This window comes from Nomia melanderi, chromosome 3 (genome assembly GCF_051020985.1).
Source record: "Nomia melanderi isolate GNS246 chromosome 3, iyNomMela1, whole genome shotgun sequence".
Lineage (NCBI taxonomy): Eukaryota > Metazoa > Arthropoda > Insecta > Hymenoptera > Halictidae > Nomia > Nomia melanderi.
The window spans coordinates 17,620,012-17,634,007 of record NC_135001.1 but is presented as its reverse complement, the minus strand read 5'-3'; the positions used below and the strand labels follow the sequence as shown (position 1 = coordinate 17,634,007).

Sequence of the window (13,996 nt, the reverse complement as noted above, 5' to 3'; positions counted from 1 at the left end):
GTTTTCGAACGTAACAATTAATAATAAAAGCATAGTATTTCATTCGAATCCAAAGGAATTGAGTGATATTCATGCTTACTTCGCAAATTTTTAAACGGAGTTTCTTCAAAATTAAGTTTTATCCAAGAGAATACAATTTTATATATATTGTACTATTTCTTGTAAAACAGAACGCCATTTTCACGCAATTGTTCCACTATTACTGTCTCATCTACTGTAGCTTATAGTGATATACAGGGATGATACTCATGAATTGTTCAACACTTACTGTCCATAGTACTGAATATTTCATATTTTAATTATTAATCTTTAAATTGTGTTACTATGACGTATATTAATACTAGAGGAAAAGTGAAATGATTTAATTTAAAACTTCATTCTAATTTTATGTATTATTCCCTTCACTTTGATTCTAAATCAAAATCCTAGTAATGTTTTTAATAATAATAATAATAACACTAATATACATCTATTCCTACTGTAACCGGCTAGATAACTGGTTATAAAATACAAGTAAACGAATTAAACAATAAATTTTTCCTGGTGAAAACAGAAACAAAAGGAAAGATGAGAATTGAGATATAAAGTTACGTGAAAGAAAGGAACTGAAGAATTCTGAACCAAATTTTAAATCCGATCATTCGACCGGGCATGGCACGTTTATATTAAAAAGGAATAATATTTACAATTACTTCTAAGTAGGTGTATGTACAAGTTTCAAGTAAAGCAGTTGCAACTGTGTGCTGCATTTGCAGGAAACTGTAAGCGACCCCATGGCTCTTTTTATAGCACTCAAACTATCTCGCATCACCTCATCGTATATCTTAATAATCAATTTACTACTAACCATAATCGTAACCGCGAGTTAGCGAGTTTATGTTAGCCAAGCCACCATAACTACGCGGCTTCGTAAACCATAAATATTATGGAACATTTCGCATAGAGCAACGGAGTTTGGTGTTTGTTCTCTTTCTCTTTCTGTGCACAATTTCGACACTTCTATTTTGTCGCTTCATTATTTCCATTGTTTTGGCTAAATAAAGGTTCCTGCTACCAGTGACATTTGTTACTTATCGAATTCACGTCCATCGATAAAATATCACAGAACTACACTTTCAATTAATTAAAAAGACAAATTCAGTAACATGCAACTACTGCATTTTGAAGTGATCTAGATAATGTGCAGGAAATTCAATTTTTTATAACAGTATTCACTTTTTGTTAATCGTCGACAGAAATAATTATTTTTAATGATAACAACGAGTGAATATAAAACATTCAGAAATAGTTATAATTTATAACGAACTGAAAAGAAATTATAATGTCAGTTTGTACTCACGTTATGCCTAGGTGACCAGGAATTGCACATAATGGATGCATCTTCCAATATACGACTCTGCAAAAGGAAAATTTTCAGTTTTCAAGTGTTTCATTCTCTTCAATATTCTCATACAATATTCTATCTTATAATTAAATGCATAAGCATCAATTTTATATATGCATGGTATAGTCTTCATAAAACTTCATGACTATACATACATGTTCAATTCAGACAACAAAATACACCAACCCTTTTATTAACCCTCTGGCCTATGATTTCTTTTATAACTTTGATCGATACGGCCACGTTGTCATTAATAATTTATTGGAAAAAGAGAAAAATTTCTAAGCATATGTTATGTCTATATTTTCTTTTAAGTATAATAGTTGATTACAGAGGAATAATATTTACTTTGCTTTCAAATGAACTGAGTAATATATATATGTTTAATCACGTTGAAAATCTTCACCACGAGTCTCACTCGTTGTTGTAGGACAAGGGTTAATAAATTCGATATATTAAATAACGATGTTGCTCGTCGAAAAGTTTGATAAATAATAAAAAGGTGTATTAGAATTTGAATGCAATGTGTAACATAATAATTGATAATTATATATCACATTGGTCTTTTTTACATTTCTTTCTAATTTAACCGTTTGAGTCTCAAGCGGCGTGGTTCTTTTCCTTCTAATTATTCGTTTTTATTTTTGTTATTACCTACTTAGAACTGAAAAAATCTAACGATCGCACTATTTGAAGTTTGTCTTTATAAAAATAGAAAAGCAAAATTCAGTTTCTGTATTGAAACGAAAGAGGCGCGTCTGCGTCGCTCGACATTTTTCGATCGGGTTTTAGCAAAAACCGATGGGAGTTAAACGGTTAATGTTGACCACATTGGTAAAGATACTTTTTCCTGTGTTAAGATTATGTTCATCTATTGGCATGTTATCCAAAAATTAATTTCGAATCTTGATTCGATGATTCAATCTAATTTTTATATGTATTAAGAATTAGGCACACACATGACGATAAAGTTTTGTTGATCCTGAAATCTTCAGATTAGAACATTTATAAGACTGTTCGGAATGTGTAAGTAACTCGTATTGGGGAAGTAATGTATTATATAAAGCAATTCTATGTTTAAGTACGTTCGCCGACTCCTTGTACGCTCGAAGTGTCATTGAACTCACAGCGATAGGTGTCGAGTACTTATAAGCCAAATCGGAAATGGAAAGCTAGTCAAATTTTCTAACGTCACGATTTAATTCTGACGATCTGTCTAGACTAGTCGTTATAAATGTTAGCCCCAGAATACGTCGCTTGGACCCATGATTGTATGTATAGCAAACGACTGATTTGCCAAATTTAACTTTATTCATACACTTAACCCTTTATGGGGCAAATTATTTTTTACATGATAATTCGTATACCGTATACATATTAGAAATACTTTAAGAAACAATTATTATTGAGAATTTTTTTTCGAAATTTTCCTAGATTCCTTGTTTTATGGTGGCACTTATTGGTGCCACTAACCGTTCCTGCAACACCATAACGATCAAAATGGTGAACAGAGTCCCTGTAATTTGACCTGTAATAAAAGTGGCATCTATATGTGCCACCAACCTATAAATGGTTAACATGTATATATGTTTTTGCAGAGTGACATGGTTGGAGGGGTGGGGAGAACAAGTGTGTTACATATTTTTGAATTTCAAACAGCATATAATATATAAAAACTTGCCTTTTTCCTTTTCCTGGCATATCTTTTTATATACGCCATAAAATTGATGACATAGTGACTGCTTGTATTTATTTTTCATGACAAACTCAAGTTCCAACTATTTCTGAGCTTTATGTTTATATGGAATATTATTTTTGTATATGATAGTATTATTGCATTTTACGTTTATCTTACTAAAGGAAATAAAGGTTTTGAAATATGCATCCCATACTGATTTATAATTTGTATTGTCGTGTTGAACTCAACGCAGAGAAATAATTTTTAAAGAAAAACGTACGAAGAGAAATGATTTTTAATGTATTGTTTAAATAAGCAAAATTTAAAGAATGTTAATAATAGAAATTGCAACTATAAGTAGATTTTTATTTCGTTTTTACATAAAAGTCGTTGTTTCCTTTTGATAAACGTATTTAAAGATAGGGCTCTATAAACATCCTTCATCCTTCAAATTTTTAAGTATGCTTAAATTAATATTGTATATTAAATATTCTAACTACTTTATTTGAAATTAATAGAAATGTACAATGAATAGGTAAACTATCGTTGGATTATAAATTATGAGGGATAGTATACTGCCAACAACAAAATTATAAGTATAATAAACTTGTTTTCGAAAACTGCTAAGAGGACTAACAAATTTGTTTGTTTGTACGTTTTATAGTAAAACATACGTTTGAAACATATTTTATACTGATATTCTGTCTTGATACATTATCCTTAAAGAAGAAGTAAAGCCAAAAATAGTTTCTAACGCTTCATCTGAATCCAGTAATACAATTAAATTATTAAAACTTAATCTTCTTTACACATTTCACGAAATTTCTCAAAAGAATAGTTTATATTATTCAGCATACGAAATGCGGAAAGATAAGGTTGATATATGGAATACCGAGCCATTAAGATCGAAACGTGCAATATTTTTCACATTTTAAAGGACAAATACAAGACCTAGAATTCGTAGACAAGTTATTGCAGAGAAACTAATGATCTATGCAGCGAGGCGTTTTCAATCGGATAGAAATCTGTGCATATCGTTGCAGTTTATCTGTCAACAGGACTTAATATTCATCTGGCCTGCATATTTTATTCTCAGCAATCGCGTGACATGTATATTTAAAACACTCCGCTAAGATTGACAGAATCGGGCCACTCCGGCGTCGCGACGCTGGTGTCACAAATTAAATGAGTCATTTTAGAATTCGGCCAGAACTAGGTAATTCAATATCATTCTCATTAAAGCGTCGGCCAATTCTGTATTCGATTGGTACCGATGACAGTGATACGGATCTCAACTAATGCAAGCACTTCATACTATTATCTTCATTATTTTCTCTATGTTTGCAACGTGTTTGGTCTGTTCCTTTAAATATAGACTGGCATATCTAACATTAAAGAACCCATCGTCTAGTGTACACAGTAAAATTGCTTTTTGAACAGAGACATTTTTTATTTATAGTTTAGTATGTTCTTTATAATTTTCGTATAAGTGGTTTTGAATGTGGTAGTTTTTTCCATAGTTCCAGGTGTGTTTTAATGTTTTATAATATTATAGATAGTAATATATATTTATACATAAAAAGTGAAGGAAAAAGAAAACTAGTAGAAACTGTTCGAGAAATTTTCTTAAATCATCTTTGGGTGTACTTCTTCCCTTTTTGTGCAGGAAGATCGATCTTTACTCAAAAACTACACATTTATTATACATTTAATTACATTGTTATATTATACATTTATTATAGACTAAAGTAAATAATATATGTGATATTTATCAAAACAGCATCATTTCTAATCAATGAATGTAAACCAAATGCAGTATTTATGCGGCAACTGTTTCTGAAGTATGAAAACAACCATTATTACGCATATAATTATCTTTTAATAAAAATTCATTTTATAATAACAACGTTATTCATTGAAGAAAATTAGTATTTTAATAATGATTACGATAAATATACATTTCAATAATTACATTTTCTATATATTGTCAGCATTATATAGTTGACGAATAAAAACGATAGGGCCACTCAAATCGTTATTTACCAATAGTGAACATATCTATATTTACAATATTGACATGATTATTTATTACATTTACTTCACAAAATACAATGTTATGTTATTGGTTTCCATTTTAAGTTGAAGTTTAGAAACATTCATATTTACCTGTTTCCGTCGCTGTACATGTGCATTACTTCAACGAAACTAATAAATTCAAAACAGTTAAAACGTTTGGCTCTATTTAACATTCATCAGTGGACAGGGCGGTCGAGGTTCAAGAATACTGATTTATATTGCGGTATCGGATACGCGTGTAGGTTCGTTATTTCATAGCTTATATTCGAAACATTGTTTTATACATCGGCAAGTGAAACCCGAAATTGCGGCTCGGTAATTATTCAAACCGGCTGTACACAAGCCCCGCGATGGATCTGTATGCATTCGTACATTTGTAATCAGAGCGTCAAAAATATTGTTTCGTCAATTTTCAACGACGTATCAATACGGCTCTGTTCCCATGGAGAGCGTAAGTACGTCCGTGTGCATGTATCTCCAGCGTTCGCAGGTACGCCTGCAATCAACGCCCTGCGAGTGTGTGCGCGGACACGTGTGTAGACAGATTGTGTGTGCTTTGCTGCAAGCTGCACACAGTACATCGGGTGTAAATACAAAGCTCGGGTAACATCGAAGACGTGTACGCATACACGGTCGTCTGTGTATATTCGCAAATTCGCCATTGTTGATCATCGCTAAAATCAATGCAGATGCTCTGTTGAATATTTCAGGTTTAACTGTTGAATTCAATGTAACGGTGAATTATTGTTAGCAAATGAAGTTTTCATTATCATGTTAAGCTTCTTATACTATTAACTTCAACTGTCGCGAAGAATATGCAATCCTCTTTTGATTCGTTTGTTGATCATTTAGAAGCTTTTCAAACTTAAAATCATTTAAAACTTTTTTGTAAATGACATTGTTCACAATGTTTGTAGAGATGAGAATATAGTTTTTCATCAGTTTTAACTTATTCTTCATTTTATTGTCTAAAATTCAGTTTACAGAGTTAATTTTAATACGCCGAAAATTCAAGTGCTAAGCCCGTGCTGTTATAACTCAATATACGCAATGAAGTATCCATTAAGGAAGTTCATTTATGGCAAAATTTCCGCTGAGTGTTATAATTGAGATTATCTTATTTATGATAATTTTAATTTTTTATTATCGGTTTAACCTTTTTAGCGGCAGGGAACATTTTCATACATATTCAGAAAATGTCAGATAATTCTTGTGTAAATTTAATGTAACAGTGAATTATTGTTAGTTAATGAAATTTTCATTATTATAAAAGTTTTATTCGTTATCCTTGTATGAGTACAAAGATCCGCCATGGAAGACAAATATTCTTCAACATTGCTTCCAAGTTATTAATAAACCCTTGTATTCAATTTATTCTAAATATAATTGCATTTGGTTTCTCAAAAACGAAAATTTTCGTATTCTTGAAAACTATATAAAAATACTATTAAGGTATGAAGTTAAAAATATGCCAGTTAAGTCAAGTCTATACTGCAATCGACTGCGACGTGTTATATTTAAGTCAGTTCCAAATAATTGATGTTTCAACTATTAATTAATTACTATTCTAGTCGGGGGTTTGAAAGTAAATTTTTGATTCACCTTAACGTCCTGATTCCAAATAAGAGCTATAACGGTTACATTCTCTTTCTTAATTGTTGAATGACTGTAATTTATATAAAACATTTTATATAACAATATTAACTGAGGAAATAATAACTAGGCTTTTCGACGACGTCCCAATTAACTCTTAGTTTAAAATATCTTAAACGCAATGAAGGGGTGTTTCAAGCAGCTCCTTTAACCGTCCGACGGCGGAGGTGAGTCAACGATCCATTATCATCATTCTTAAAAGAAAGTTATTAGAGAATTAAGCTTAAAGTATCAACATATAATATCGTGAAATAGATTAGTCGCTAGTAAGTAAGCGATATAATTTATCATAAGTCGGAAACGATCTTAAGTAAACCTTTTTGTTTATGTAACGCTGCGTCGTCCGACGGTTAAAACAATTACTTAATAGACCTTCTAAACTAATCACTTGTAAATATCTCAGATTCAGTCTATGCAACTGTCATAGTCACAGTAATAGTCTTTTTAAAAATAATTGAATTATTAATGCTATGTAGAACCTCCGTACCAGTTAGAACGACTGGTTTCGTATTTTTGGTTTTGCAGTTATTGATATCTTAAAAGCATTAAATATTTGAAATGATCTTGAAAATAAATGGTTTCGCTTGAATACTCTAATGAAGGTTTGAAGAAACTAAAAATAATTTAATATTACAATTTTTATCAAGATTACATGTTAATCGCACTAAATACTTGGTAGTTGTAGTTGTTAAATGATCCTATTCGAATTGTTACTTTTGCAAAATGTATATAACCCTATAAATATAGTACCTTTTAGATCATTTATCTATTTTCCATAATATTTTTTCTTAATTCTGGGAAAAGAACTGTGACTCATGACTCTTAAATGGAGTATTCTACATATTTGCATTCACATATTGTATTATAATGTTTCTAATGTTAAGAGTTAGTTGTAAGGAATTCAATCAATTAAGATATTAAAAAAACACCATTCCCATTCAAATATCGGTACTTTATGCAGAATCAAGTAACAAGAAAATTTCATTATATCTCTACCAATGCTATCAATAAATGCGTTATGCAAATAAATATAATGGTTTAATGATAAAAGACAATCCTTTATCTAGCTTTATTATGCATCCATCTTTCTAAAATGAAAATAATACATTAATTGTACAATAGACGAGACATTGATTAGAGTCAATCGTTCTTGTGCGATTGCCAGTCATAATTCTAATTCTTACGTTTGTCATCTTATTATTTGACGTGTTTTAAACATTAAGAGCTCAGTAATATTTTCCAATCATATTATCATTTTATTACTATAGGATAGGCAATGTTTTAAAGTTTTTATTTGCATGCTTATGAACATCAATCGCAGATGAATAATGATATTGCCACTCAATTAATTTTGATGCAACATTTGGAGTAAGACAAGGACATTCTTGTAACGCCACTTAATTTTTAAATATAATCGTTTTGGTGTAAAAAGGAAAAACGGGAAGACATAGCTGATTCGAAGAGTCAATGCAGGAAGCTGTTGAAAGAATTCTACAGAAAAGGAGGGGTATCGGAAAGTAGCAGCAGATTTTAGTATCTCCAAATTTGTATTATAGGGGAAAACAGCTATTTATCGAGATAATCTTTAATAAATATTCAAGATTATCTTAGGACCCCTCAAAACTGAATTTTCAATTAATAACCTGTATATGCGTGAGATGTGCAAGTAGGAGTACCCCATCTTCTCTTATACATGCAATTCGACAAGATTTTGTTTCCACTTTCTAAATTATCTTTTTGGACTTTATCCATTAAGTTTTATACATTAATTTTAATATGTTTTTATAAACAGATTTTAACACTATATACAGTATTTTCTCAGACAGAAACTCAGCGAACATAAAATTATACAGCAACTTTTGCTTAACGTTCGTATCTTACTCCATTTTCCCCTAAATAATCCTTCAGCACCATAGAAGACGACAGTCTACTTTGTTACAAAACATCCTTCTTAACCTTTCAGCTACGGCGGGACTAGCTGCGAAAGCTATACCTTTGTACAGTCTGCATATCATAAATGTAGCGCTGTGATTTGAGACTCATAGAATTTTCCGCTATACAATTACGTTAGATTAGACTATAATGTGCACAACTATTGATGACATAGAAAGAATCGTGCCGCTATAGTGGTGTACTATTCAAGAAGATGATATACGCGAAAGCCATTACAGCGGCGTGTAGTAGCTAAAAGGTTAAATGTCACTCTACAGTACCCTCATTCTTACGACTCCGTTTCCAAAAACCATTCCTTTCACTTATTTACTTCTCTCCAGACAATACTTCGAAATTTCATAATACAACAAACTCGATTCTATAAATTTCACAGTGGTTTTACCAAAAATTCCATGAATACCCGCAATTCCGCTAGCAACGCTAGAACAAAAGCCCATCGTAGAAACATCAAGTCGCTCGAGGACCGCTTCCATTTCCGTCGACAAACCGCATATCCTTTTGTAACCCAAGAATATTTACCATCTAGCCAACCTCTCGCCGCGTTTACCCGCGATATTCCAAACATTTCAATTTCCCGAACAATTACGAATTCTGGTTGCGCGCATACACGCGTGCGCGCGCCCACGCCGCCGCGTTTGTAATCAGGCACACTCGCGAAAACGTCGGCGTTACAAGAACGCACGCGTTGCGAACGGCAACGTTCGCCGTTGCATTGGTTGCAAATATAAAGGGCGGCCCTGTGTGCGCGTACGTGTGTGCACACACGCGGTAGTCTCTCTCTTTCTCTATCGCGCGCGTGCTGGCTTGGATACACGTGTATTTGTATACAGGGTGGACCAGGAAGCATGATCGTCATCGAAAGAACATCCTACAAAGTGATATAAGTTGATCTCACTGAAAATCGCCATCCTAGCAATTCAGTTTTCCGAAAATTAGCCGGTAAGCGATGTGCTGAGAAAAGCGATTTCTTCGTTGAAATGAAATATATATATATATTTCAATATCATATTGTTATGTAATATATTTTAAATAGATAATCAGTTCGAATCAAATTTAATACTTTTTTAAATGCTGTGGTGATTAGCAAAGTTAGACAGCTAAGTATGCAATGTGTTAAATCCTTGCCCTATGATTTCTTTCTGAATTGCACTCGATACAGATATTTTATTCTTCATAATTCATACAAAAAGAAGACAATTAACTTATTCTATGTTTACGTTTAATCAAAAGTATTACAATTAATAATAGGAAAATAATATTCGATTCGGACTTGGAAGAATTAAGTGATATTTGTTATTGCTGCCACTGGATATTATTTTCGGCACAGATTCTATTAATGCCAGAACTATTAAGCACTTAAACTGACTTTTCCTTTCTTTATAAAATCTGTAACTGTATTTATTGAGATTTCAATTGCTTTATATTCCAGTAGGTGTTACTACATAAATTAGCTTCTTTAACAGTTTCCCGAAGAAGCAACTGTATATTTTCAGTAATTGTGAAAGAAGGAATCGTAAATGGGTCATTCTGACCCATCTGGTACTTCTAGTGTTAAGGTACATCATATTTTCTTAATGTTTCTTTGGTTTAGATGGAAAAGAAATATTTCTTTTGTTGCTTGTCGAATTCATGTCACTATCCCTCAAAAGATAGGTGCAAAAGACTTGTAGATTTACCTATAAAAAACTGAAGATGACCTTGATAACTTTATAAAAAAAGGGCTGACATGAATCGATCAAACACGATCGATCTACCAGCAGCAGAATAATCTAACAAGGGAACCTATTCAAATAGTGCTCGCCGATTTTTATGAAACTGATGAGAGACGTAACTTTCAAGAAAATATTTGACACGTATTTTTTCTTATCGCTCAACATCCACTTTGAACTGACGAAAACACTCTTCAAAGTTAAGGGTTGAAAGTATATTATTCACAATATCTCTGAAACTAGATGGCGCAGTACATAAATCTAAATTATTCATTTCGAGGTTAACAACTTAAAAGAAATTTTCCTTCTACACCCCCTGTTTCACACATTGTAAAAAATATACTTTCAACCCTCAACTTTGAGGAGTGTTTTCGTCCGTTCAAAAGGGATGTTGGCCGATAAGAAAAAATACGTGTCAAATATTTCCTTGAAAGCTACGTCTCTCGCCAGTTTCATGAAAATCGGTGTATGACAGTTGAAAAGGTACCCTTGTAAGCTGATCATGCTTCGTGGTCCACCCTGTACATACCCAAGCTTCGAGACGAAATACATCGCCGACTCTCGCACGGGCAAACAGCCGCAGTCGAAACAGTTTGCCCGGCTAATTGATTTTCCTTGGTATCCTCGATTCGGCGTTAACCGGTGCATGCACGCGTTGCGCCGCGCCGGCCGGATATAGGGACACGGGCGTGCACCGCGCGCGCATCGTACAAATCCAATCGGAAACTCTCGTTTGATTATCAGGGAAGCTGCGCCCGACCGATTGTAAATCAACCGCAAAACTCCGCTTCGCGGAATTATACGGGACACGGTCGATCGTTTCGGCCGATCGATCGGAGCCGCCGCCACCGCCGCCGCCGCCGCCGCCATCACCGCCGCTGCCATCGGCGCGGCGCGGTGCCCCGATATCCGTTCCGCTTTGAACACACGACTCGGTGGGCGAAAAGTATTGGCACGTTGCGCGATTCAAACGTGCAAACGTGTATAACTGTTCGAATAATTGCTCCGAATCGGCTTTTCCTTTTTGCCGGGATCTTTATTCGCGATAACTTAGTTGCGGAATGATATAAAGAACTCGCCCGATATACAGTTATTGAAATGTGTCTTTTAGTGCGGCACGCTCGGACAAAAGTATTGACGCGTATGGTTGGGAAAATTTTATCTGTGCGGGTTCGCTGGAAAAATAGCTTCCATTTGTTAGAAGTATTGAAGGATATTTATGAAGATGGCTTTGTTCGTTTTTTGTTGGTTTTAACGTTGATTTGATGGGTGAACTGTTACATCCTACCCTACTGAACGTCCTATAGATTTATAATGACTGTTATTATTATTATGTAAATATGTGTGGATTGGGAATAATATGCTGGAAAATAAAAAAAGTAACAAATAACTATGTTTATTGAAAAATAAAAAACAAATTTGTAGTAACGACGCACAACTTAAACGTCACACAAATTGCTGCCACAAAGGCCAATGTTCGGCTCCCTCGACATAAATACTCTTTTGGACATTCGGACTTAAAAATCATTCTCTCCCCCACAATCATTCTTCTAATTCGCACTCTCCACAAACCCTCGAACACCTTCTTCCGAAGCCTAACTGGAAACTTTGGGTCTGCGACATTGTGCAGGACATTTTTCCTCGACCGTTAGTCTTCCCTTTTATGGCTCTTCGCTCACTCATTTTTGCATTCACACTTCTTAAAAATATCCTAAAACTACGCTGCAAATTCTACATTATTATTGTTGTTGTTGTTATATTTATAATATAATAATTATTATTAATTAAGTTTTAATAAGTTAATTATTATTAATTAAGTTATTTTCAATTTAGTTTTTGTGTTTCTATTTTTATAAGGAAGTAGAAGATTGTGAATAAAATTCATTAAAGCATCAAATGCTGTAGAAAGAAAAGTGACATAAATATTTATTCTAATAGTTACACAAGTTTTTTAGAGCCACGTCGTTCGCTGTAAATGTTTTACACGTCAGAGTTAATAAAGATATTCTACTGATCAAGTCGGTCCACATCGATAAAAGCTATGACAAAGCGAATTTCTTTGTGTGGTCCAACACAAATTCATTTCTTACGCTAACTTTAAAAAATAACTTAAATTCGCTTATAGAAAAACTATCAGTTGCAAGTGTACAGATATGAAAATGAAAAAGGTATTGTTTCTATTGCATAGAAGTTTTGACAATCAAGATTTGTCAAAAGGGAGATAAGAACTGAGTTTTTTTAGCGACATAAATTCTGTTAAGTTAAAATTAGAAAATTAAGTTAAAATATAGAGAAATCTTAGATAAACCGTTCCATGATCAAGAACTAGGAACGATATAACGACATTAAATTGAATTATTTGATTAATTGAAAGGTGAGAGGTCAAGTTGAGACGTTATTCGCCGGATCGGTACTGATGTTCTATTTTTACTTGTAATACTTAGTACACGCTGACCCATTATTCAGCAGTCTCTTCAATGTTTTCAATGAAATGTTGAAAAATGTAAAGTTTGTAATTTCAAAGATGTGAGAGAACAGCACACTACATTAGAATAATTCACGTTTTTCTGCATCATTTATACTTAATAAAAACTACACGTTTTTATTTATAGAAAAAATATAAAACCCGTTTTAATTTCATTTGCTGGAACATTTTATATGTACATAAATTTTTACGAGACATGAAAGAATCTTGAGAACAGAATAAATCAATATTAGACAGGATATTATAAGCCAAAAGTTGCCATTTATCGACGTATTTAATGTAAAATTATATTTTTAAAGATCAATTTACTCAGTTTTTAACGTTACTTAAATCTCCAAAAAGAAATACAAAATGTTTTATTTAAAAAATACCATATGACGCCAAGGACTGTCTCAAATGAGATAAACTGAAATTAAGTATAATAGGAAAGTTGATTAAAAGAGTAATATATTTCTACATAAAAATTTATATCAGTCTGGTCTTTAAAGTCTTTTACTCCTTATCAATTATTGCATAACAACTGCATACATTATATACATATTCTATAACTTATAAATATATATTGAAAATGATATTTAGATTTACTCCTTTAGAAGCAAATATACATTTAAGATCTCAAAACTTATAGTTGCAGAAATATGTAAATAGACTAATTGAGGAAGCCACATTAATACAAATTATAATCATACAAATATTAACATCACTTTGTTAGAGAATCTACTTAATTAAAAATGAAGTAGCGCATAAAATCTACAGTTTAATTATTTTATAAATTCAGCATAATATAAAACTGAATATAAATTTAATATAATTTAAAACTGAATATAAATTTAACATAAAAAATAGCTTGCACGCTATCAAATTACGGAGAAGGTTCTCTTAAATTTTAACAAATTCTCCGCAACGTTTAAATAATTTAAAACCAGCGACATTGAATTCGAAATTGTGTAAGAATTGATAAAACGAAGAATAAGTGATAAAAACTGAGTTGATATCCTCTTCCAGAAGAGGAGGGAAGCATTGAACGGGCTAAAGGACAGAAGAGAAGAAGTTCTTCG

General features: G+C 32.6%; 1 protein-coding gene across 3 annotated transcripts in view; it reads right to left on the bottom strand.

Annotated features, from left to right (window-relative positions):
- Positions 1 to 13,996, bottom strand: part of acj6 (abnormal chemosensory protein 6) — an 87,917-nt gene that overhangs the window by 31,770 nt on the left and 42,151 nt on the right. For all 3 annotated transcript variants that reach the window (XM_076365637.1, XM_031981935.2, XM_076365638.1), the window contains one exon: positions 1,340 to 1,396. In XM_076365637.1, coding sequence (XP_076221752.1) covers positions 1,340 to 1,396 — 57 coding nt within the window. The remainder of the gene's footprint in view (positions 1 to 1,339; positions 1,397 to 13,996) is intronic.